Source organism: Gouania willdenowi, chromosome 4 (genome assembly GCF_900634775.1).
Source record: "Gouania willdenowi chromosome 4, fGouWil2.1, whole genome shotgun sequence".
Taxonomy (NCBI): domain Eukaryota; kingdom Metazoa; phylum Chordata; class Actinopteri; order Blenniiformes; family Gobiesocidae; genus Gouania; species Gouania willdenowi.
In genome coordinates, this window is record NC_041047.1 from 12,791,155 (window position 1) to 12,818,065 (window position 26,911).

General features: G+C 38.3%; 1 protein-coding gene across 3 annotated transcripts in view; it reads right to left on the bottom strand.

Moving 5' to 3' along the window:
* The window catches only part of arid3a (AT-rich interactive domain 3A), a 41,829-nt gene extending 15,297 nt beyond the window's left edge, over positions 1-26,532 (bottom strand). Inside the window, exons 1-3 of one of the 3 annotated variants that reach the window (XM_028445015.1) lie at positions 26,235-26,532; positions 6,699-7,427; positions 5,814-6,096 (exon numbers count right to left, since the gene is read on the bottom strand). In XM_028445015.1, coding sequence (XP_028300816.1) covers positions 5,814-6,096; positions 6,699-7,030 — 615 coding nt within the window. In that variant the 5' untranslated portion in view covers positions 7,031-7,427; positions 26,235-26,532. Of the gene's footprint in view, positions 1-5,813; positions 6,097-6,698; positions 7,428-9,699; positions 9,945-26,234 lie in introns of those variants that run through there. The other 2 variants (XM_028445017.1, XM_028445016.1) reach the window with 2 other exon arrangements.
* Between the last annotated feature and the right edge of the window lie 379 nt (positions 26,533-26,911).

The window sequence follows — 26,911 nt, forward strand, 5'->3', positions numbered from 1 at the left end:
GAAAGAGTAAGCCTCAGCCTTCACACAATCTTTGTTTACATTCCTACCCCCACCCCCATATTGAGTGCCTGCCAATTTCCAGAATCCCCATGGCTGTACAGTTTCTGACATCAGCTCAATGCAGCACGCTAGGAGTTGGACACGATTCAAAAAGCTCTGCGGTCCTTTCCACTCAAAATGAGCTTTTACTACATGCTCCACTTGGCAGTGGTTCAAAGCCCAATGACTGACTTTCCTGTTCCCTGAGTCACACCTCCTGTTTCCCCTCCTCCTTTTCCTCCTCTCAACACCAAGACTTTCAAAAGTCTTCCCTGTCCTGGTTTTATACCCTTTGTTTTCATGACACGAACAGGCCCCCCTCAGCCTCCAATTGTCGACTGGTTCAACACACACACTGCACACAGAGGTTTCTCGTAAGCTTGGTTCATGAATTTAAAAACTTGCTGGTGCTGATTACATCACATTTTCTCAGCTCATAGGGAAATTAAATATAACTGCATCAGGTAAAATAGAAATCTTTAGTTGCGTGTAAAAAATGTGTGTATTTATTAACAGACCTGTAATGACAAATCAAGTTGAAAAAATATTATAAAATGTTCCGTCTTTGTGGGTTTTTGGTTTTGTAACCATAACAACCTAATTTTCCCATAGTGTGATTAAAAAAGTAAAATTTCATCTTATTAGGATCATGACAAGCCAGCAGGAGGTGTGCATTTTTCCTCATTTTAGTTCCCATAAAACCTACTCCAACAGATCAAAAGATCTTTTAGTGGAATATAAACCAAACGAGTACCTATCAGACAGCTGTATCAGCAGAAACCTGATGGGCAATCCCAATAAGTGTCGCTCCCAACTGGCTCTCACTGGAGCTCCACTTCCTGTAGTCGCTAACAGCCCCTCCCCCCTTCTCTTTAACATGCATGTGTGTGTATGTGTGTTTGTCAGAGCAATTGAATGTTTAATGCCATCTCCCCTCCATTCACCCTGATCATGGTGAGTGCCATGAATTTTTAAAGACATCCCTACTTTACTGTCCGTCTGGGCCCCATCTGCCCAGCTGCTGCTGTGTAAGGCTGACAGAGACACAGGCAGGGGACTTCAAAGGCTCAGCATGACCTCCGTACTTTTCCTGGTTTGAGGATGCCAGTGTTTATAAGAAAGACAAAAACTTTTAATTTAGAAGAGCATAAATACACTCAAAATGAAGACGGTGAAATAAATACTGAGATGGACCTCAAAGTCTTAACTTCAGTAAATGAAACCTGTCCATTTAAAACAGCCTCACATGTGAAAAGATCCAGATGCAGCAACATGCATCTGATTTGATTCTGGTACATGGGAAAAGTTTGCCTTTAGAGGTTTGTGCCAAATGGTCTTTATAAACAAATCCAAACCACTGTCGTAACAACAAAGGATTGACACCAAAGAGAAATAAGTGTCCAAGCTTGCCAACCAAGAGAAGTGACAGCATTTGTGCCGACAAATACTGTAGACTTTGGTTGATGTACATTTTCACTGACAGTCCAAAAAACACAAATTGGTGACCTCGCTCCTAGATCTGAATGTATGTTTCTCTTTAGATGTTAGCGTTGTGGGAGAGGGGACCTTTGCATTGTGTTCCCAGCCTTTAACCAAGTCAATCAAGAAAAACTCAATGTTTCAACAGCTCCACATTTATTCTTATCTTACCATTACTGTATCTTTGTTTGTTGGTTTGGTTTTTGTTCTGTATGTATTGTGGTTGTTTTGTTTTGTCAAACTCACAGTCTTGGTTTCTTTGAAAGGCGCTATAAAAATGTAAGTTATTAATATAATTGTAAAAAAAGGTGCACGTTTTTTTACCTGCGTGTAATTACACATTAGCACACTGGAAACTTCAAATTTAAAATACATTATTAGAAGGAATACAAAGATACCCATTTAAACCTCTCAGATTGAAGATAGAAACCAATGCCGGCTGTTGGATACAGAGCAATGCATGCGCTAAGATTTCCTGGAAATTAAAAGCAGCGATAACATGACACCGACATGGATACATTCTGGGCAGCCTCAGTACATACACTGGCATTACTGAAATTAGTTTACACGTGCAAATCAATGTCCCCAGCCAAAAAACGGCCAAATTTGATATCTGTATAAATCCTTGCCAGTATTTACTTCTGCTGTACTCTGTCACAGATAGATATGAGGCTCCTGGCAAAGTGCCGTGAATTTATTTCCCAGCAGCGCAATCAGACGTTCGTCCAGACAGCTTCTCTTTGATTTATTCTAACCTTTCAGCCGAGAGCAATGAGAGGAATATTTAACCGAAGGGAAGGGAGTCTGGTTTAGTTTCCCTGGATCAACTTCACAAGTGTTTTTTTTTTAAATATCTAAAGGGTATTTGATAAATATGCTTTTTTTGTAGCAAGTGTAATTTTAATGCAACACATAATCAAAACGTTTTCTCTGATAATAATTTTTTGTTGTTGTTGAACAAAAATCATCCGTTAGTATAGCTTGGATTTGGGCTTGGACAGAATATAATAATAATAATTCCAGCAAGTTCATTTTGTCTTCTTTTTTAAATATATATTTAGGTTTTGTTCATTCAGGCAAGGTTTTTCAGGTCAGGGAATAAAATTTCCTGAAGAACCTTGTCTGAATAAACAAAACCTTAACATATATTGGACAGAAAATGTTAAAAAGTGTGTTTGAAATGCTAACATTCTCTTTAAAAACATACATAGTTAATTATAAGAAAAAGGCCGTTTTCAGTTTAAAGTAACTCAAACTGCTTTGCGCTGATAGAGGCATGTAAGGTTTCTGCTGAGGATCTGAGGTTCCTAGTGGCCACATTATCACTCTCCATCAGGCACATTCCAACAGCCTCCTCCACCCACCTGCCCAAAAATAAACTATACACACTTAACCCCTTCCTCTCCACCCATCGTTAAACAATAACACAAGCATAATAAAACACCAAGAATTGATGGAGTTAATACAGAAATAAAAAAGTTCAAATAGCTTCTCCCAATACAGTATCTGACTATTAAAATTAGAATTTTCTTCTTCTTTAAGTTTTTTTTTTTTTTTTTTTAAATAATTTTTTTGGCTCTAGTGGCCTTTATATTACAGTTACTTGACAGGAAGGGGGTGAGAAAGAGCAGGGAATGACACGCAGGAAAGGGTCCCAGGCCAGGAATCGAACCTGGACCCGCTGCAGGTGAGGAGCTACAGCCTCCGTACATGGGGCGGGCGCGCAACCCACTGAGCTACACACCGCCCCTTCTTTAAGTTTTTTATCAGGGAATGCCAGAGGAAGACAACCCCCACCTCTTTGAGACAGTATAAGTGCTGTCAGTTCATTGGCTACATCCCATTGTGTGATCTACTATCTCTCCTCTGCATGTCCAAACCATCTCAGTCAATGTTTCTGTTATCAGAGCCAATGCATCTTGATCAAATACATATATTAGATTTCATAGTTATTAGTGTATGGTGAAATGTCAAAATAATGCAGTGAAAGTTTTCCAACTTTCTCAGCTGGTGTGGTGGGCAGAGTTGGCCGTTTGAATTTGTGTTTAAGGGGAGCCTTAAAATTGAACCAACCTTGCCTCATAGCTCGCATCAATAGTTTTGCACTGTAAAGTAGAAAGCATTGTTTAAGGAAAAAGTTATTTCAAAAGATAATATTCATTATTTTAGAATAAAGGTAGAATTTGGAGACTTTGACTTTCTAAAACATCTAAATTGCAAAAACCAGTAATGGCAGTGATCAGTAATTACTACACTACACCATAGGGACTAAATATATTCCCTTCCCTTGTAACTATGAGCAGGAGGGATGTTTACTATGCTCTCCATGCGGATAGAACTGCAGTTAAAAGGTTTCCGATGGGGCGCTCAAATACCAGGGTTTTAAGTGACCGGGTGCGGTTACTGGAGGTCTTCCCCTCGTCTTCTCACTCGACTTGATGTTTTAAAGGCTTGACATTGATTTTAATCAACAATATATTGGGTAACACCATCTGAACAGCTAAAAAACAGGTTGCCTTGATTGTGTAACTGCCAGCGACAATAAATGTGTACAGGCCTGATTCATTGTTGCCTGACGTGTTGCTTTTTAAACAGTTTCTACCTGACACATAGCGACCACCGAGTGAGAGCACCATTTCAACACATTCACATAAAGCCTTGGCTTGGACTATTTGGAGAGTCTGAGTATTGGTTTGAGGGGAGTTATTCTCCACACACTCTGTAATTAAAAAAAATTGGCCTCTATTTGCAGAATCTATGGATAGACTTAGAAATAAATCATGTGTTACCTGGTTGCAAGGGAGCACAAATCATTTTCTGGCATGTTAGATGCATCTTTAAAGTTGTCAAAAAGTGCATTTGTTTTCTCCCACGTGGGGGCTCTGTGAGCTCTGCACATACGAGAAACAAACTGTTGCTTATAAAGTCAAAGATGTGGTGACAAATATCGCTGCTGGCCATGAATAGTATTTGAATTTCAATAGCGGCTTCCATTACGTAATAAACTGTTGCATAAAATGGTGGCTCTAGGAACGCCACACTCTAGTCTAATCCCAGTAAAAAGGCCCCAGTTATCACACAGTTAAAGGACCTCTCTGGGTTTATGTTGAGTAATTTGTGTACATTACCGGTTGTTAATAGAGCTGCTTCACATGAACATATAACTTTGTGCAATGGTTCTCAGTTACAAATTCAAGGGCAGCAGTAAACAAGCTTTAGAGTGATTTTACAGGATCTTTTTTTTTTACAGCAGGGTGCAGAAGCTCTCTATATTTTCCAATCGACAGCAGTTCTCACACCTAAACTTAGCTGTTGACAGTATTACATTTCTTTCTGTGAACAGCCACTGCCTCCTTCATAATATCCAGCCTACAAACATATTATATACAGTAAACGTGAGCACGGCGAAGCTGTTAAAATGTGCCTCCTCACATCGACCCAACCTACACTAAACTCAGCTTCCCTTTATTTAGCCCTGAGTCTATTTTATGACATCAGGCTCAATGTTTGCATTTAGTCTGAGGCCTCATTAGATATCAAAAGCTAAATCCTACTCAGCAGCTCCATGATTTCATATCTCCCTCTCTCAAAGGATAAATAATTGAAATTATCGAAGTATATAGATAAAAAAAGAAAATCTAAGAACTATGGCTTTAGAAATATCCAAACCAGTTCAGCAACATGACATTATCAGAAAGGTAATCCAAAATGCAGTTTTTAGTTTTAGTCACCCAGCACTCTCGTTTTTAGCAGCATTAATCAAGACAATCATCAAGTTCTTCATATCATTATGATTGAATTTGTTTAAAATTCTAAATATTTGTAACTAGCTATGTTTAATGCTCTATACTCGATGGATTTACCTTTATGCAGATGTTTACTGTACAATCAAGTGGTTTTCAACTGCAAGCATTTCCAGTGAATTTTTAGAAAAATGTAATAATGGCAGTGAGAGCTGAGGGTGTCAGAGAAGTCTTTCAGTTTTTGCTGTGAACCTGCTAAAGTCACTGCTACTGCACCTCATGATTTGTATGGATAGCTATTCAATAGTGACAAGTCCAACATACCACATACAAGGAGTGACTTCATCACTCTTTAAATGTCAGTATGATGGCTCTTTTGTATTATCTTAAAGGTGAAAGATTCCTTCTGATCTCTCAGAAGCTCACCTGCTACATTTCACAATCCGAGTCACGAAAGAAGGTGATTACAGGTATGCTGCTATCTCTACATGACTGTGAGAGGAGGAGATGCATGCAGAAAAAAACATTTAACATCCTAAGTTACAAACTGACCTGTCTGAACTGCTCCTCATAGGTCCAGTCACCGTGGTCCTGTCCACCCAGGTGGCTGTGTGTAGCGTGAGGAGGCAGGATGGCAATACGTGGCTCTGGTTCAGTGCTGGGACGGACCTTTAACAGCTGGGAGTGGGGATGGAGCTGGCGGTGAGGCAGCAGGAGGATGCCCTTACCGGGGGCCACGGCATCGTGTCCTGTTGGCAGGCCTTCCTCTGCCAGCTCGTCATCAAAGTCCTCCTCCATCTCGCCTTCAAAGTCCTCCTCGTCCCACTTCCTTTTACTGTTTGGGTCAAGAAAACAGAAAGACAAAAAAAAAAAAAAAAAAAACAAGTTAAAGTTGGTCGATGTATGGCCACGGTTACATGATGTTTTTTCATTTCGGAATTAATTATTCCAAATCAAATTATTCAAATTAAAGTGTTCTACTTCGTGTTTACATGGAAATAGTAATTCAGAATTGAGGTTTACATGGAAAACAGGTTGATTTGGCTTTACTCAATTCTGCTTTAGGTCTGGGGGTCGGGAAGGGTTCTGATTGGATTGGGGTGAATTGTGACGTATCACGCTTGCTTCGAGCAGCCATCTTAGATTATGTCGTCACCCGCGCATCATTGCAACAGAACGAACATGCGCAGAACGACTGGAATTATTTAAAGCAGAATTAAATGTTTATAAGATCAAGGAATTATTCCATTCAGAATTAAAATCACATTAAACCAAACTAATTAGGATTTAAGTTTACTTCAGAATGGCCATTTTCATTCGGAATTAAGTGTTTACAAGGAGGATTTAACTTTTATTCTGAATTAAAGGGGAATTAAAGCTTCCATGTAAATGCTGCCTATGTAACGGTAACAGAGAAAAAGATAAATCAATGCTTACATTTGTTCCTCCTCATCTGAACCCATCATGTCCTTGTACTGCTCGTCTACTTCATCGTCATCCTCGTCTCCTTCCTGCTCTCCTACACTGCTGCGCTCAGACATGGGACTGTCTGAGACTCTTTGCAGCCCGGCTGCAGCAGCACGCATGGCAGCCAGGGCGGCCATCTGTGCTTGCTCGGCCTCTGAAGCGGGGCTTCCCATTGGCTCATCACCTCCACCTGTGCGGACTTGAGTGTGCTGGGAGGTGGCCTGTTGCTGCAGCTGCTGCTCCATCAGGAGTTTGGCCCTCTGCTGCCTGTGCAGGTTCTCCATGACGGCCTGCAGCTTCATCTCCAGGGAAAGTGGCACAACTTTCACAGCGCTTTCCTCCACTTTCTGCCCCAACGGTGAAGCCCCAATTGGTGAACAGATGAGGAACTAACCACAGATTTGATCTGCTACTGATTGTAGCAGCAATGGGCAAGGTAAAGTTTGAACTGTTAATGATATAAGATGTAGGTGGAAGGAGGAGAAGGTGTCATGGGGTTTGTGCTGGCACTGAGACATGCAGTCAGAGGTCAGCTACGGTAACTGGAGAAAGGAACTTCTCGCTTGTGTTAATGGTTATTCCTGCAGCTGAGAGAGGAAACGTAAGCGGAAAACAGAGATGACTCCAACAGTGTGAATCAGGCACGAGCCGTGGAAGTGAAGGTGTCAGCTCAAAGCTTCACTGAAGGGTTACAAAGACCTGAGAGAGGGAAAAAAAAAAGAAGCACAGGCTGTCAGACAGATCAATAATTGCTAAACTGCCCCAGACTGTTACAATACATTATTATCTTAATATATCAGATCACAAAAGCAATCATATAATTTAACCTTTTAATATTATTCACTTAAATCTCAAATAAATTCACTATTAACATAAGCTTCAGAGATCTTGATAAAAAAAGAATTAAAAAAATAAGCAGCTCTGGTAAATGCCTTATAATATAATGATGACAAACTTACAAACATGTATGATATTCTCTCACTACATAAAATAATCGTAATGACACAGTTGGGTTGCAATATAACTTTTAGTACTGCTAGATTTAGCGGTTTTTTAAAAAAATATTTAAAACATAACACTGAAGTTTTGAAGTGTTTGAAATTTATGTAAGAAAGCAGAAGACATTTTTGTGTCATTTCATGCACTCACAAAGAACAAAATCAAAAGCAGTAAACAACATTACTTTAGTACATTTAGTACATTAGTACATTTAAGCAGTAGAATGTTTGAGTATACGAGAAGGAAACATGAGTAGCTAACACAGGTGCAAACATCACAGAAAACTGTATTAAAATCTTCACGTTCTGCCATGTAAACAATGTCAGGCAGAAAGCTATCTATCTAGAAAGTTATCAATTGTTCATTTAAAGCTGTAAAGCACCTGAACTGTGTGCATGCCTGCTGCATGCTGGTATGTAAAGCTGAAAGATTCTCACAATGTCTGTTATCTGTGAACGTGATGCCACACTCACCCAGTTTACCCAGAGTGGGCTTCAATATTTGAGCAGTCAGACTTAGAGAAGGCTGAGGCACAGATAAGAGTTGCAAACATAAAACTCAGTATGTGAGCAAATTAAAGTGGAGTGCAGGCGCTGGATGAGTGTGAGTAATGACAGGAGGCAGCAGTGACTGAATGCCACACCTCATTCAGCTTTGCTGACAAATATGTGAAGACGCAGACCTGTGTGAGCGCCAGCTGCCCCAAGCTTGTAATTTCAGACTAGACTTTACGGTTTGCATGGCTATGTTTAAATCCAGATTCAGCATTAAAACAAACCGTTAGATTACTAAATACACTGACACAACATTTTCATTATAACTATATTCTTCTACTTAGACATGGCCCACATTGCTGCTCTAATGGATCTGGAGTCTTTAAAAAAAAAAAAAAAACCCACATGTGATCTAATTTGTTCCATTTTTTGTTGATTGTAAGGAGCATTTAAAAACCCAGTCATTCATGCTAACAATCTACCTCATTAAAACATAGCAAGCTTTTTATCTCCTGAATACAACTCCAGGTATTACTCACTAGTTTCATGAGTACTTTTAAATAATTACTCACGTTCAGTACAGGAGTTGAACGGATAAACAGATTCACATCAAAAATGAGTCAACAGGGGCTGGATTTCTTGTAAACCTCTCCCCATTCAGCAGCAAAACAGACCACTTCATGCCCTTGATTTATTCACGTTACTTAATGAGTAAAAAGCAACAACCACAAACATCAACCATAAACTGAACCCTCAGAGGCAGGCAGTCAAATGTAGAGATGTGGTTTTCATTGTGCCAATCCTTGATATGAGATCCCCTTGAAAAATAGGACCTTGTGCACCATTACACATGTCTGACTCAAAGGATCAACTTATATTTACATAACGGCAATAATCACAAAATCTGCAGTCATATCACATATGTGACACATCAGATTTTTTGTAGGCTTCCTCTCTCATGTTGGGAAATGATAAAAACTTATCTGTAGCGTAGTAGTAGTACCACCCTGTCTAAAATAAGATCAGTTTCAGCCCCAAAGGAAACTGAACAACAAAAAGTACAATTGAAGACAAGTGTAAGCAAAGCCACACCCTCAGCCCTAAATTATTCTTAATTACACACCAAAACCAGCCATAGACAAACACATAACCACCAGCGGGTGATCAACTTCTCATGCCGGTAAATGTGTCTGCTTCCAGTGAATGTCCAAATACTGAGAGGCATTTCTACACTTGGTTTTCTGTATGAGCGCACGGGCATGTCAGCACATTGTAGGACAAAGAAACAAGAGCTGTGAAACTTGTGTTTCTTAAGATGGTGAAGGAAGTGACAACTGACAGAGCAGATGCAGCGCGGCAGCCGACAGATATTCAATATTGATTCACGGCATTCTTCGTGGGTGATAGAGGCACAACTGAACATCCACAGTTGTCAGATGAATAATAGCAGCAGGTTTAACAGGATTAAAGTATCTTACCTAAATGGATCTGGTCAGAGTGTTCCAAACCATCCGCGGACTCCAGCAGGAATGAGATCAAGAACTACTGACACCAACTTCTCCAACTTTGCCTCGAGTGTCACAAGCAAATTCAGTCCAACCTTCTAACACACTGTTTCCACATCTGATTATCAATAGGCTACACTACACTTTTAATGTTGTGTCCATGTTCCGTGCCAAGAGTAACACAGCCTGTGACACCATGTCACTGCCTCCATGTGTCATACATGTAATGTGAAAGAGAAGTGATTACAACAAGGCTCATCTGTTGATTCCAACTGTGAACAAGGAAGCAGAAGTGGTCTCTTTGCCACACTAACATCATAAACTCCTACAACTCTACGGTGCACGTTACATTGCACCACAGTAATTTTTGTGACAAGAGGAGCATTTGATGCCTTGTTAATTCTTTTTGTCTGCAATACTAAAAGCCGTGTGATGACAGCAGGGAGCTGTTTTGTGTAAAGCAGTGAATCGAACGTAAACCCACCTTTTCTAACATGTGCACCTGTAACAGATTCACTGTCCTGTATCTGTAAATAATGGATACTTGATGAATAAGCTTTGATCCAAAGAGGTTAAGCTGTTCGTAAATTCATCATGTAGTAACGTTGGAACAGAGTCAGTGTTTCTACTTAAATCCTGGAGGTGCTGCAATAGATGATGAATAGTGCGAGGCATTTAGTAACACTATACAGAGTAAGTCGATCTCATAAATCGCATGAGGGGAACACGATGTCTTGGAAAGGATACTTAATGCTCTATTTTTAAATAGCTTAAAACAACTTGATCATAGATCAAGTGAAATTTGATCAAAATTGTTTATTTGTGCATATCTTTTGCCAGTTTAATAATTAAAGAGTTTTTGACTGTTTGCTGCAAGCAAATTTATTAGAGATGCACCAAAATGGAAATTTGAGGCCGAAGCCGAATAAAATCTAAACGCTTTGCCGAATACCGAATAATACCAAATACTGAATAACGAATGCGGTTGTTAAGTTTTTCACTTTTCTTTAATAGTGCATAAATAGCCTAAAATACATTTTAAGACATGTTTTTTTAAAGAAAGTAAATGTTTACTTTATATTCTGTCATAATTTTTTAAATATTCCAGTAGCCTTTGCTTTTCAAAAAAAGCACAACAAAGTTTTTCATTTATATTACCCCTTAAAATAAAACAAAACATTCCAAAAAAACTAAAGTGCATTAAAGGGGAGGTATGATGAAAACATCACTTTATAATGGTTTTGCTACAGTGATATACATCCCTTTAGCCTCATTCTGAGGGCCAAAATTGAGAAAGTTCTGTTTCCTCCTCCCCTTGTTATTCCACATTTTGTAAAAACAAAGTCAGCTTTAAACAGGACAGTTAGATTTTGCCCACGTTGGCAGGTGACGTCACCTAATACGCCTCCTAGAATGTGAGCTCCTCCCTCTCCAACTATCCAACAGCTAAAACAAACACTGCGGTTTCATATAGAATATATATTATACTTTATTGCCATATATGTACAGTATATGCAAACTGCACTACTGGACGCCCAAACTGCACTACTTTTTCTGCTGCTGATCGTGTTGAGAGTCACTGCTTGGAGCCACAAACCCATTGTTTACACACATCAGCTGCTAGCACTCCGTGCTAATGCTACACCAGCCTATGCAGCGAGACCCGACATCGCTTGTAAACTGAGGAGGAAACGATGGGGATGTTTATGGATTCATGGCTGACAGCGCTAACAACGGACTCGGTTGTGAAATTGGACGGCTTCCAACTTTTAGTTGGTGTTAGAGAGCAGTGAGGAAAGGAGAAAGTCTGGTTGTATTTGTGTGTGCAGCAACGCTATGTGTGTATTTACAGACACATCTATGCTATGAGTGTATTCCCGTCTGTCTCTGCGTGAGCGCGGAAGTTTGTGTCCGTCTTATCGCTGTGAGTGAGGTGGTGAGTGAGGTGTCTGTAAGGCTGTGCGTGAGCTACACGTCATGATTGCGTGTGCCCATGGTTGTAGTGACAAATTTCCGCTTATGAACTCACTGTGTGTGTGTACAGACACATCATTGTGTGTATTACTGTCTTTCTCTGCGCACAGCACTGAGCAGCCAGAGTGGGCGTGTCTTACTGCTACAGCAATAACGCACATAATCAAGGCATTTTTTGAGTTTCCCTCCTAGTGGCAGCTCAGCAGAAAGCAGGGGTTTAATTTCTCTTTAAACTAGAAAACGCAAAACACAGTCATATTTTTTCTGCCTTCTTTAAACCTGGTTGTGGGTTTTCTCCCATGTAATGGTTAGATATTCTATATGCCAGACATCTTACTTCACTTCATCTTACTCACTTTATTGTGCAGGAGCTTTGTTTGCATTTTATGACAGAAATTGGGGGCAGCAGGTCTGACTAGTAGAACCAGCTTTTACACCGAAGGACAACAAAAGATCATTAGTAGTTTGAGGTTCTTGACTTGTGGCTTTTCATTTAAGTTTTAAAAAATTTAACTTTCAAGCTTCAAAAGCATCAAGGACAATCTGTGTTGTTGTAGTTTTTGTTAATTTGATTAGAAACCTAAATATGAAGCTAAAATACATAAATGCATCAATTACTTTCAATCAAATTCAGGAATTATTCTGGTAAAAGTCCTTCTTTTTACTTTTTTGATTAAAAAAAAAAAAAAAAAATATATATATATATATATATATATATTTTTTTTTGTTGCTAATTTACAATTCTTTACTACTTGAGGATCTAAGATTCAAGATGTGACAATAAATGAACAATGCTGTTTTTATTTAACATACCAAGTCCATCTCTGACATGGAATATCAACAAGGCCCTTACTGCTCATTTAACACCTTAATTGGCTAAAGACAAACCACCAGATGGGAGAGGTCTGGGGGCTAAGGGGAGCTCCATTAACTCCAACAATGAGAGCTAAAGGACTTAATCTTCTGTTTCAAACCCACATTTTAGAAGTGGAAGATTGCAAAGTCTTAGCAAACAGGGTACTGAGATAACAAGAGCCAAGGGTCTAATTCCAATGAGATAAAGGGACCCACACCAACTCCCATATTTGTACTTTTTCATATAGGGGATGGGCTGTGTGCAGAGCATGCAAACCCACCAGTGGCTGCAATGGTCACATCGATGTAATGGAATTTACCCCTTAAATGTTTACTTAGGAACCGAGCAACAGACGAACAATGCCTACGTTTATTAAAAAAAGTAACAAAAACCTGGAATCCTCAAACAAACATTAATGGTGACACATGAGGGAGTTCACTCAGTTTGCACAGTACTCACATAAGTGCCACTACTCACCCTTTATTACAACTGTAGGTTTGAATAATGGCCTTTGTTTGGCAGATGACAGGAGCCTATTGAGATAACTTAAAACTACTAGCCATTAAAATCAAGTAGTCACAACTGCAGTTTATCAATGTGGAACAAAAAGATCAAAACAACTTATTAATGTAAAAAAATTACAATTTCAAAATAGGGGCACGACAATCTACTTGGAAAAAACGAAGGAAAAAAAAGCAAAAAACACCCCAAATTACAGTTTTTAAGATTAATTATGCATCTAAATTTAACTTTACTAAATGTATGTCTGTGTGACTGGATGTGTATGGGCCACACTTTTGCAATTTAAAGACATTTTTTTTAAGTTACTCAGGCTTTAAAGGCTTAAAGGTATGACTTATTCTCATTCAGATAATGTAAAAAAATAAGAGTTGGTAACACTACAAGACTGCGACAGATTTGAGTCGATTCGGTTTGAGATTCTCTCTGTGGTTCACGCTTCTCTCTATCAAAACAGCTCTCTGATTATTGCTCAAAGTCAAACCTGTTCTGAATAAAAGACACTGCGTACATACAACAAGACGTTTGCTTTGATAACAGGCAACAATCTTATCAACAACATAATCCCCAAACAACTGTTCATCAGAAGCGTGTGAGTATAGCTTGAAACCTGCTTTTCAACCTGATGCGTTAGAAAGCCGTTGGATTGGTGTATTTCTGAGAACTTTGTGAATGGCATTACAATGATAGGTTTGGAACAATTATTGAAACACAAATTTCATTTAATCTTTAGTTGTTTTTTAGTTTCTGTGTTTTAAATATCCATATGAATCATAGAAAATCTGAGTTTTTAGGCTTTTTGATTATAGTTCAGAAATATTTAAGTTATGCTGTCTGGTGATTCTAAAGAAGGCTGCATAAGCAGGCTTGACTTTCCTTTTTTGTGCCTTTTTTCTGAACCATGTCACCGTTTATTAATTTATAGTTTAGTACAAATTATATATATATATATATATATATATATGAATGTATTATGAATACTACACATACCAACATACTCTCTTTACTCATAAAACAACACAAACACACACTCCACACAGTAAAGACTACACAACATCCTGGGCCTTCTTACAGTGAATCAGAATTGCTAACCACCTCAACCTTTAATGGTGAAGTATAAATATTATATATACACACATGATGACGCCTGTCTTCTCCATGAGTCAACATCCATGTCTGTGTACACTTGTGTACATATGATAAAAGAGTTCAAATAGTGGGTGCAACAAAAATATTTTACCATGTAAATTTCAGCCTATAGCAATTCCCTTCAAGGTGTTAGCTTTACATTAGTGAAATCTGTTGATCCAATTTATGCAAGTTCCAGTTAAAGCATTTATCTAGGGTGTGTTGAATATGAAATATTTAATCAGATTTGAATTAATAAATGTTAATCTATCAATAAGAAATTAGATAAAGGAGTGTTGGGTTCTTTCTCTCTTTCTTACTACGGACTTTATATTCTGTTAAGCGCTCTGAGATGACTTTGTTATAATTTGCGCTATTAAAATAAAGTTGAGAGTTAACAGTTGTCAGTTAAGCTAAATATTCTGTTTTTGTTTTTTTTCATTTTAGCATGCACACATTATATTACCCGAATAGCAGCAGCTCAGAACAGCAACTTTGTCACAATTATTTCAACATTTCAAAAACAGGAAGTTAAAAAAACCTCAATGCTAAAAATTGGTCAGTGGTGCTGGCCTTGATTATGCATCCTTCTCCCACATTCCTTGCAGCATTACCTCGTAAGGCAATAACACAGGCTCCATTGAGCCTCACGGCACCAACAACAAGATCATTGAGCAAGTGTCGCACAGGCTGGTCACGCATTTTCCACTGACCTCCTCAAACAAGCCGAAGCAATGCAGCAAGCCAAATCTGATTAGCCCTCGCTATGCCATAAATTAAGGTGGCATATAGCAAAAATAATCCAGTGATCCACTTCTCAGCAGGGAGATCTGCAGCCATCTATCAAGCAGCAAGATTAAGCCAAGTAGGCCAGCCAGTTACACTGTAACTGCATGTATGATCTGCAGAGTAATGGCTGAGCTCAAATAAACATCTGAAGTCTGAATTTAGCTGTTTGTGTGCAGTGCTGCACCACTGGGAACCATATCTGACCAGTGTGAGTTTCTCTTGTTTCCATTTATGAAGGAATGGAATGTCAAAGAAAGCTAAGACTTCCTTTCTACTGTCACAGTGGGACGAGAGTGCAGGGAACACTTATGTTACTGTTAAACATCCTATTATCCTTGGGGTCAATTTGTCCCCCATTCAAAAAATAATAGTTGACTTTCTTTTTATGCTTCATACTTCATGAGTTTTTCATAATTTGATGGCTACAATCCATTAAGCATAAAATTATTATGATGATATTTTTGAACACACATTGGTGTTCCTCTGGAGATAATTTGACCCCAATCTGTTTTAGCTGTGTAATACCAGGTTTGGGTTTTGGAACAGCTCTTTCGCAGTGAAAGTGAGGTACAGGATAATATGTCTGAAACAGAGGACTTTAAAGTGAATATTCCCAAATATATTACAAAAAAAGGATATAAAAATAAATAAATAGGTATGTTCATGGGGGGGGGGTTGACCAACATCATTCAATATGGTTAATTCTGTGAGTCTTGAATGTGCACTAAAACTAGAAAAGGTCTGATGGTGGCACTAGAGAATGGATAAAGGTTTCTTAATGAAGGGATTATTTGTGTATTCAATAAATAAATAAGTGCCTGATACAAAACTTTGGTCAACAATTTTCTGAGAATAATTTTCTGAAGGCAAATATCCCTGGGGTAAAATGAGTTGGTAATATTTGAGGATTATTGGAGGGTTAAGATGGAAAAACGATAACAATTAGAGGAAATGTACTTTACTCTTCAGTGAGTTTAGGTAAGAAAGGAACTACAGCATTCAATATTTGCTGCTGAGTCAAAGAACACATGTAGAATAAAATGATCTGTACCCTTATGTATGTGAAAGGCCCCAAGAAAACGTACACAAAACAGTAACACTAAGCTTTTCTAAAAGCCGAAGTAAGAAATCTGATTCTGACGAGGTAAACAGCACTAAACTTTTCAGCTGAATCAACAGTTATATCTATTTATGTCCAAGGCCGACTCACTGGTGGATATTGACCTGACCATGTTATAGCTTCACATGGTGACTGTAGTGTCACGGGAGCAAAACATGAATCCACTTTGATGACAGCTCCAAAGGGGAAGCACCAGGACACGACAGGAAAACAAAAGATGACATCAAGTTTATTTCAATCCTGCCTCGATGGGTAAATATACACCAGCTCAGCATTTTGTCTTTGGTTTCTTCTTTGCAATTTAAGAAGTAGAAAACAACTAGCAGTGGCAGTGGGGGGCAGGGATTGACTGTGTTTATTGTTTCTCCTCCATGGTCACATAGAATGAGTAATGTTTCTGCCAATGAATAGTAAGTGAGTGGTTGCATTAACTCCTCTGGTGCCTCCATGACTGAGGGATCGAGAGCACTTTTCATGCTACTTGTGAGAAAAAGCCACTAGGTCAGATTCCTGTGCTTTGGCATGAAAATGTGCAATGCAGAGAATGAAGCTGCATGTTGCAGCTCGCAGTCATAGGCGCACTGCTGTTGTAATTCTACACTGATGGCATGATGATAGTTCCACTACTGCAGGAGAGGGGGAAAAAAGAGGGGGGGGGGTTGTCGTTGGGTCGCATTTTTCATTTAACAGCATAAAAACTGGATCAACTTGTCGGTTCATTGGTGCAGCGCATTGTGATCTTTAACAATCAAGTCTTTTGTGCCTTTCTGGTCAGAAAATCTAAATAGATTTGTCGTGAGACAGAAACTGCCACGTACGACTATGTTGAAGCAGGATTACAGTTTCACATGAGAGTGGTATGCTTAATAAAGACTGGCAGCTTTCTCATATCACGAGGTATGAATATGGATCTGAATAAATTAGTTTGTGATATCAAACACAAACGCTGGAGGTTTGATTGACGTGTCAGCATGTTGTTGGCGCTGTGGGCTGGTATCCAGGCAAAAAACACTACCCTGGATCATAGCGGCTGCCTGGCACTGAAACCCCGAGTCAGCCGCCGAGCGAATACACAAAGCTACAACTGTCCAAACAGTCTGGTTCAGGAACTGTGGGGCATCCCATAGCACTTCAGACTTTTCCTCTCCGTCTGCGTCACTGTGTGAGCCCTGCTGGGATTCCCCCCATGGCTTTAACTCAAGCAATGAAGTAACTTGTACATGTTTTTTTTCTGCATTTTTTGGCTGGATAACAGAGTAAAAGCCCCACGTGTCACACAGAGCCTACAGGAAAATAGCTCTTGGCACAAGAGCAGCTGAAAGTCAGCCAAGCCACAAAGCCTCCCACTACTTTAATGGCAGGAAAGTGTGTGTTGTTCAGACTAGTTTACATTCTCAGTGAGACAATACAGACTCTTTTTACAGATGGATAAATATGGAATCATGTCAGTAGCACAATTCAGAGACACAAACCATAACCCATAAGCCTGTGATGACAATTAAAAGACTACCTGTATAGCCACATGGAGGATTTGAGTTCGATCATGAAAGAAAATTAAAAAAAATCAACAGGCGTTGGACCTGTCTGTCTTGTCTGTGCATGTTTAAATATAATTAATTTCCTGTCTTTTTGACAGCTGGGAGACAGACGCTCACTCAGCTAAGATGCTGGAAGGCAAAAGTTAATGTGGTTTCTGCATTTTACAGCCGATGAGTCAAAAACACTCTTCAAATAAAACCTTGGCTTCAATCAGACAGAAAGGTGTGTAAAACCTAAACGACAACAACACTTCGACACTACTAATTTGAATATTAAATAAACTGAAACTCAGTGCAAACAAGGAAAACTACTTGCATGTGTACTTAAAGGTTTTTCTTGTGGAAACCCAAGTGGATTTAAAGGCAGATCTAAAAAAACAACAAAACAAAAACAAACATCTTTTATGGAAAGAGATTAGAAAACTATACTGTGGAGAGTAGGGAGAAAGTCGACACAATACTACAAACCAAAACAGTGAGAGCATACTTTTATTTTAGATCAAAAACTAAATTATTAGATCCAAAATATCCAAAAAGAGTTTACCTAATACTTACATAGAGTTTACCCACTACGTCCATAGTGTATCAATGTCACATCAACAAAATATAGGCAGACACGACAGTACCAATAACCAGCTGATGGAAGTTAAACACACAGGAGAACAAATAAAATATCCCTCATAAAAACATTAAGATGTTGAATCAATCAACACCTACTATCTGTAGCTCAGGTGATTGTAAGGAATTCATTCTCAGCTATACTACTTATCCCTGTCTCTCTACGCTGTTTCAATGCCGTGTGATGATTTAAAGTGTCAAATGTAAGTTTCCTGGCCACATCTAACCATTAAACGCTTACAGAGAGTCTTTTCAGTTTTGTCATGACATTTTTAAAACATGTTTAGCCCTTTTTGGTTCATAAAAAATTGTAATTCCCAAACTGGATTTAAAGCAGCTATACCAAACATATATTTTCTTTTGATAAAATCATTGTGTACACATTAAATATCAGTGACTCGGAAAGCCATTACTCCATAATTAAAGAAAAAAAGGTTGAAATTACTGCTCGAAAGTACGTTCTCTTCTCTGTTCGTTTCATGCATTGCATTGTGGGATGTGGAGTTGCGGATACGGGTGTATAGAAGTGTTTCTGTTTAGAAATAATGTTCATTTCATTTATACATGAGGCACACACTAAGATTCTCTCTAATGAAAAATTATCGGATGTAGCAGCATTAATGTTAACCGTAAATAGACACCCATGTTGAAGTTAAACTGTTCAAAGTGCATTCTTCAAATGCTACTAAATATGATACTCGATTTACCAAAAACAATCCACTAAAGTACAATAACAGCATAATTTGATGCTCTATGAAATAACCATCACACAATCAGATGTATATGTTATCAAACTAGTTTGTGGTTTAAGTTAGCTCATATACAAGTCAGTTTGACGGCCCTTACAGAACACATCACAGACGTCTGTTTCCTTAAAAAAGCAACAACATCTTCATGCAAACCACATTTCATAACAAGCAGAGCACTCATTAGATCTGGTCGACATTATGCAAAGGCAAGCACAGACCTTTTAAAACCTGAACTCGATCAAGTTCCTGCCTGGCCATACGTTTCTAATCCACAACGGGCCAATCACAGCATAAATGCCCCTCTGAGCCAATCCCCTCTTAGTCCACCATCCGGCTGCTTGGTTGTGTCTTTCTCTACATGCACACAGCCAATGGTGGTCACTGGAGGCCATATTCAACCAAAGAGATTGGCCTAAAGTGGTTGGAGTGTTTGCGAGCAAAGGCTCAGATATGGTTTTAAGGCCGGTTGCCACATTTCAGTCACGGGCTGTGTTCGAAATCATATACTAACGTACTACTCATACTAAGGGTGTACTCACACTGGCAACTGGGGCCGTTCCAAGCTCACAGCAGGAATCCCCCCCTCCCTGTCCCTTTTCTGACATGGTAGAACGGACGTGATCACCAGCTCAACTCGGTTCCCACAGAGAAACACATCATCACGTTAATTTATGACACACGTATGGCGTTACGTCACCACCTCTGGGTTTGTTGTTGACAGTACATTCTGTGAATTTCATATTTTCTGTTGCGTAGGGTAACTATAAACCAAGATTTACCCAGACACGTGCTCTTTTCACGGACTGGGTTTCCCAGGGCCCCTGAACGCATCACGTTAATTTAAATGACCGTAACTCTGCTCATATTTGCTCGATCGGAGAAATTCCACCAGTTTATGAAAGATAATAAGTTGCTCTTTACAGCCAGTGTCGGTACATTGCGGTAATTTTACTCACACGTAACGGAAACATTAAAGATAGAGACACAAGGAACAGAGAGAACCAAGTGAGTGAGAACGAGAGATTAAAACAGACCAAATAACGGTGGATTTATTAAAAATGAAAGACTCTCTCTGACAATAAAAACCACCATGAATGGAGGTTCAAATGGATTTAAAAACAAAGGAGGAAACTGAGCCTATAAAGGTAAGATCAGTTTAATTTCTGGATCAATAAATGTCGTTCTGATTTTGTGGAGCTAGTCTTTGTGTACATTAATATAAGTGTAAATAGATGCTTTTAATGTGTGAGACAACTTAGGACAGAGTATTTGTGTGTTTGTTTAAACTTTGTGTGTGTGTCTGTGTCCATTTGAGCATATTTATCTCCATCACTTTCAGTTTTCCTTTTGATGAACATGACATTATCTAACTCTTCTTTTATTTCTTCTTCTTTAAGTCCATGCAGAGTGGCCACGCCCCTCCCTGGACATCAAAACCATGCGCTGATCCTAGTTTCCATCATCTGATCTAGACCCATCACTTCCACAGACAACAGACAAAATAAAGCTCAGAGTCAACATGGGAACATGTGATGCACTTATTTATTGAAATGTATATTAAATGATTATTTAATTTTCTGTAATTTTATTTTTTAGGAGATGTTTTTAATTGTTTCAATAATTTAGAGACTTAAGGAACAGGTTGTTATAATGCATAATAAAGGTGATTTACTTGAGTCATCACTAATTTCAGATTGTTTTTAATTCTTTGTATAAAAATATTTTAACAGGACAACAATGATGTGCAGAGCTGCAGTAATGGTGGCTTCATATAATAATAATAATAACAACCACTGCACACGCCACCAGAGAAGCTTCCAGTGAATAATTTACAAATAAAATAGTTCACTGATGGTGACATTGAGATCTAAATGTCACCATCAGTGAACTTTTGTTTTTTTTTTTGTAAATTATTCACTGGAAGCTTAGATATTGTGTAACAAAGATATCAAAGTTTGTTGTTTTGAGTATAGTCATATTTATGATTAAAAGTTATGATTATATTATATTCTAAAGTTTAGGATTATCTGGCTCGTCTTCCTTTCTTTCTGTTGACAGCATAACCTTATATTTAGTTCTACAAAATGTGTTTACAGCTAATTTTACTGTTTATTGTTACACATCATCCTGTATGTGCATTATATACAGAATAAATGTGAAGATTTAACCAACTGTTGGAGAAACCATTTTATTAAACACAAAGCAAACGACATACAAACAGAAAAACAAAGGTAGAAATAGTGTATTTAAATTATGAAATTAGTGAGTTGTTAAAGTGCTGAGGTGCAGCGGAGGGTCTTCTTCTGCAGAGACGTGATGATGAGGGGTCCGAGTAAAACCCAAAATTCCATGGTAATTTTGAGGGTATAAACATGCATATAAACACATTACTGGTATATTAACCCATATAAACCAAAAAATATAGAAATGGGACATTTTACGGCTGCAAATGTGTAACATATTACTGGTATTTTGAGAACAGGACACATGTAGATTTCTGAGCAATTCATTATAGTTGTGCAGGACTAACAGGAACTCCACATACTGAAAATTGGTATTGCCACATGTGCACTAACACAACACAACCTAAGAAGAGAACTACAATAAGATTAAAAATAAATAAATAGTTGCAACAATTTGCAGTCTTGTTCCAGGTCCTGCTGTCATAATATTCCCATCCTTGTACTTCCAATGTTTAAATGTTTTGTTTTTAAGGTTCATGTTACATTTTGCAAAAGGTTGCACTTTATTTCTGGCTTATTGATTTTTGGTTTGGAAAATTATTACCCTTTCTTTCAGACATTTCATTTATTTGGGCTTGTATTTGTGATGTTCTGTTTTTGGTTACATTTAGATGAATAAATTAATACACAACACTTTGCTCCCCAAGACACTTTGTTTGCTTTCATTCTACAGAGTTTGTGAGTATGTGTCCCAGAACACTGAAACACCATATATATATATATATATTTATATTATTTATACATTAGCAGCAGTACAATGTCCAATTTCCATATTTTCTGGTTTATATGGGTTAATATACCAGTAATATGTGTTTATATGTATATTTAAACCCTCGGAAATACCCGGACCTGATGATGAGCTGCTACACTCCGTTACTGTCCCGCTGTCGGCTGAACAAAGAGAAGTCCTGACGGTCATGTTGTCCTCTTCCTCCATGAGTTCTCTGTGGTGTTGTTCATATATATCAGGTAACGCCAACTCTGAACTTTTCATCGGCTAACGAGCACTTCTGACACCGCCATCATTGCGGAATGCGGATGTTTACGTGCCGTAAAGCGTCGCGCGGTACCAACGTCATCACATTTTGCGCGCGGGTCGAGTCGAGTTGTGCGTGCGCATGTGTGGCCAACCGTGCCAGTCTGGCACGCTGTTTGGATCACCTCTTCCAGCAGGACCATCGGGCCGTTAAACCCCCCTGTGGTGCAGTTCACACCTACGCAGGCCAGACAATGGCCCCCCTTGGTTTCACACATGCACAGAGCTGGTTAGGAACGGCCCTGGTTGCCAGTGTGAGTACACCCTAAGTCTGACGTCAAAACGAGTATATAGTGCGTTCACATTTGAAAATATGGAAAAATTGCGAAGAATACCCAAATGTATACTACATCGGGATGTTTTTGAAGTATGCGCGGTGGGCACACTAGTCATACTCAACCAGCCCATGATGCATTGCGAGATGAACGTAAAAACCATCCTGGGACCGGCTTCAAGCTAAAATTCAAATATTTCCTTCTCAAAACAAAAACATCTCTTCTTGTCTTCCATCAGTTTTCAACACTTTTGTAAAGTTAAGTTAACCTTAAGTTTAGTCAGTGGCAAAATGGCGGATCTCCGAAAATCTCTGAAATGTCAGCATGAAATGTGTTTTCTGCTAGTTTTATGGATCAAATGACAACATGTTCATATTCTATTTGGTCACTTTCTTGCTTAAAATGTTTTCGGAACTTTCAAAGGTGACGAATCAACAGAGATATTTTGCCTCAGTGTGCTTCATGTTTTTTTTCGCCGTAGGTTCGAAATGCATCTTGGGAAACTCGGAAGTATACTTCAGTGGGAACGGTTCATCATTGTGATCATGCTAACCAAAACAAATAGTAGACAGTATCTACTCATTGAGTGTGTAGTGTATGGTACGTTTTGAATGCGATTTCAAACACAGTCTGTGACTTGACTCTTACGTAGGCGACTGTGTTCCAATGAGCATTCACTGATGCACTGTTGTGACGTATTTGTCAGTAAAAATAATTGCGCTGTGGCTAAAAAACATGGAAATGACATAAATATTAACCTGTGCTCGACTCTGCTGACTATGTATATATATTTTTGAGGTCCTTATCACAAAGCCAAACGTATGGCATCAGCAGACAAACTGCTTCTGGTGTCTATACACCCTCACATCCTATAGGTGGTAACAATAACCACACACACACATGTTTCCCAGGTTTAGCTCCTGCTGCCAGGTCTATCAGTTTCCTTAATATTACCAGGGAGACCTGCTTGGAAAACAATACCAGGACCCGTTTACTGGCACCTTTCATCTTGGTCAGGCTGATGTCATCCTGAGGAACAAACGTCTTGGCTTTTCTCACAAGCCTTCTGTAGAACTACTGAAGGCAGCTCATTGTGTCTGTGTGTGTGTGTGTGTGTGTGTGTGCGTGTGTGTAATGTTATGACTTGACTTGTGTTGAGATGGTGACATCACTACTGTTTTCTACACAACAACTGATAATTAGAGGGATTTTAACTGAAAGAAACTTAAACAAACAGCCACTATAAGTGGTATCTTTGCTCAACCCTAGTGGAGATTACACAAGATAAAAGAGTAATATTGTTCTTTCCTGAACAGTCCAGACTGACACGTCTTTATTTCCTTTAATGCAACATTCGTTCTCTCTGTGCTTGGGGATGGTCTAAAGGCTAGACTTATTTTTATCTTAATATATTCTCTCACTTGTGGTGTTTAGTCTGGACACGTTTATTTCATTCTATTACACAAAAATATAAGATTCACTAAAAGCAAATGACAGAAAAACAAGCTTAAAGTCCTATGCCTTTATACAACATATTATTTATATAAAACAAATAAACCATTAGAATAAAAATGACTTTTTGATAAATGTAAACTTGATGAAATCAAGGAAAAGAACAAAAATCCACAACAAACTATATTTAAACTGCCATTATTGAACATTTGTACTGTATACGTGAATGCTGAAAATGAATGCAATACTATGAAGCCATGGCTGGTCTCTCATGTTATTGTTTAATTTGACCGTCAATCATAAATGGAAAAACTGTGAAAACATCTGAGAGTGTTATTAATAGTTCATCTATTGAATTAATAAAGTATAGAATTAATAAATTTTCTGATTGTTCGGCAGGTAAAAACATCCACTTGACAATGTGTTATTTTTCTAATAGAGTTAAAGCTGTTTAAATAATTACTAAAATCATTTCAATAATAAACTTGTAAGAAGCTGACTTTCTAATCACAGCATTTACATTAGGGTTCAAAACACTCAACAAATCACAAAGATTTAGACAATATCATATATAATCCATCTTACATTATTTGTTTACATTCTATACTGTAAAAATAAATATATATACACAAAGTAAATGTCTCTCTAGACACTGTATAAGTCATTTACAACCATCTTCTTGCATCTTTAATGTAAAGACCAACCCTAATGTCCAATACTAAACCTCCATATTGATCCTCGTATGCCAGACAATCTTTTATTTATAGCTTTTACTCTATTTCCAGTAAAATACAGGTTAAAACCTCATCAAAACACGTTTTCAGTAATCATGTGTAGAGTTTCCTCTACTCGTATTCTACATATTTTATTTTAAAAAGTTAAATTGCTCAAATATCACTAAACTTTTTCTGTTTATCATTTCATCTTCAAACTTTTTATGCATTTTTCCAAGGTTACTATAAAACTATGGGTTATTTGATTACTTTTTTAAATTATGAAAATCATTTTTTTTAAAGTGTTTGTTATTCACATTTTTTGGCACCCATTTATTACTGTGTTCAAATCTATCAAAAGGTAAAAGAAATATGTCAAACTTTGTGTTTCCATCCTATAATACAAACATATATTATTATTGATGAGCACATGACTTTGACTATTCTGATCCCACGCTTTTAATCGATTTTTACTCAAAAACTACCACAAAGTTTACACCAAACATACAACATTTATATCCTATATTGTCACTAAAAGCAAAGACCGGTGTTTTAAACCACTTTATTGATCATAAATGCATTTCTATTGTTTTTACACACTTCCCACTAATAAATATCACTGAACACAAACAAAAATGTGATAAACAACACATATCAGTGTATGTAAATCTCATCTTTACAAGTTCATTATAATTTAGTAATGACATTTTTGTATAATTACAATAAAGCAGGTTGACTTTTTAATCATTAACACTGGTTAAAAAAAATAAAATAAAAAAAACGTGTTAAAGATCACAAAATATCTCTAATAATCAACTCTTGTCAAGCATTGCTTTACTTATACACATACATATATATATATGTATAAGCTTATTGAAGCATATTATATTAGTATGTTATAATCTTTTTTTAAAACCCTTGATTGATCATATGAAACATCTGTGTAATCAGGGTCATAATATAATTTGACTTAGTTAGAACCAAAAAAACAAAACAAAAAAAAACGAACCAGAGCAGTTACAATTACCAGAAATAAATAACGTGCCAACTTAATAAATACATATTTTAAATTTAATTAAATAAATATTCGATATGTCGTCCCATTGATCAGCGTTATCGACGTTATTCATTTCTATAAAAACCGTTAAAACGTTAATGGGAACTTCATGAGCTTCAACTTTTATGACAACAACAAAAAAAAAAATAATAATAATATAAACATCAAATACGCTTTTCATTGATAAAACAGAGTTGTTTTTGCTCGGGTTTGGACGTAGAAATGCTTTGCTCGGTGAGTTGGTGGAGACGTGTGCTCCGTGATCGACTATTGATCAGCAATTTAATGGAAAAAAGAAGAAGTATCGATTAAACGGAGATGTGTGGAAACAAACACACGAAGGAAACTAGAGAGAGCTTTAGGTTAATATTATTATTATTATTACACAGTAGTAATGTTAGGGGGAAAATCACATGGAGACACGCAGGAATATAAACTTACCACATCGGATTCCGTGGGGTTTTTTTCACGCTTCGTGGAGCCGGAAGACACATTCCTGTTTTCCTCGTCTCTTCCTCTTCCTCGTGTCTGGTACCGGACGCTCACGCGCAGGAGAACGAGCCTGGGCAGAGGTGCTTCGTGACTTTATCGCCTAGAAATGAAGTGTGCTCATGTGACACTGCATGCTATTTCCACGCAGCCGTCTCTCTCTCTCTCTCTCTGTGACCGGGCTGTCGGAGCCGCGCGGGCGGATGGACACACACACACGCGCGCGCACACACACACACACACACACGGAGGGCGGCGGAGGGAGGGAGGAGGCCTCCACACTCACATCATTGGTTGACAAACAGCAATCAAATGCAAATTCCTAACCTCTGAATCAGCAGAGAGCAGCAGGACCGCCCCCCTGCACCACCTCCACCCAGCGGCCCACTGTGGGCTGCTGGAAACAGGCCCACTGTGGAGCTCCGAGCTGGGGATCATGGGATGCTGAGCCTCAGCAGCATCTTACCAGAGATGGATAAAATACGGTATACTCACCTTTATTACTTCAGTGAAATGGATTTTTGGCGCTTCAGGGCTACCGTAGTCAGTGGAGTGATATATACCAGTACTGTGCTTCAACACACTGAACTGAAAAAGTGAGTGTATTTTATGTGTTAAACCTGAACAAT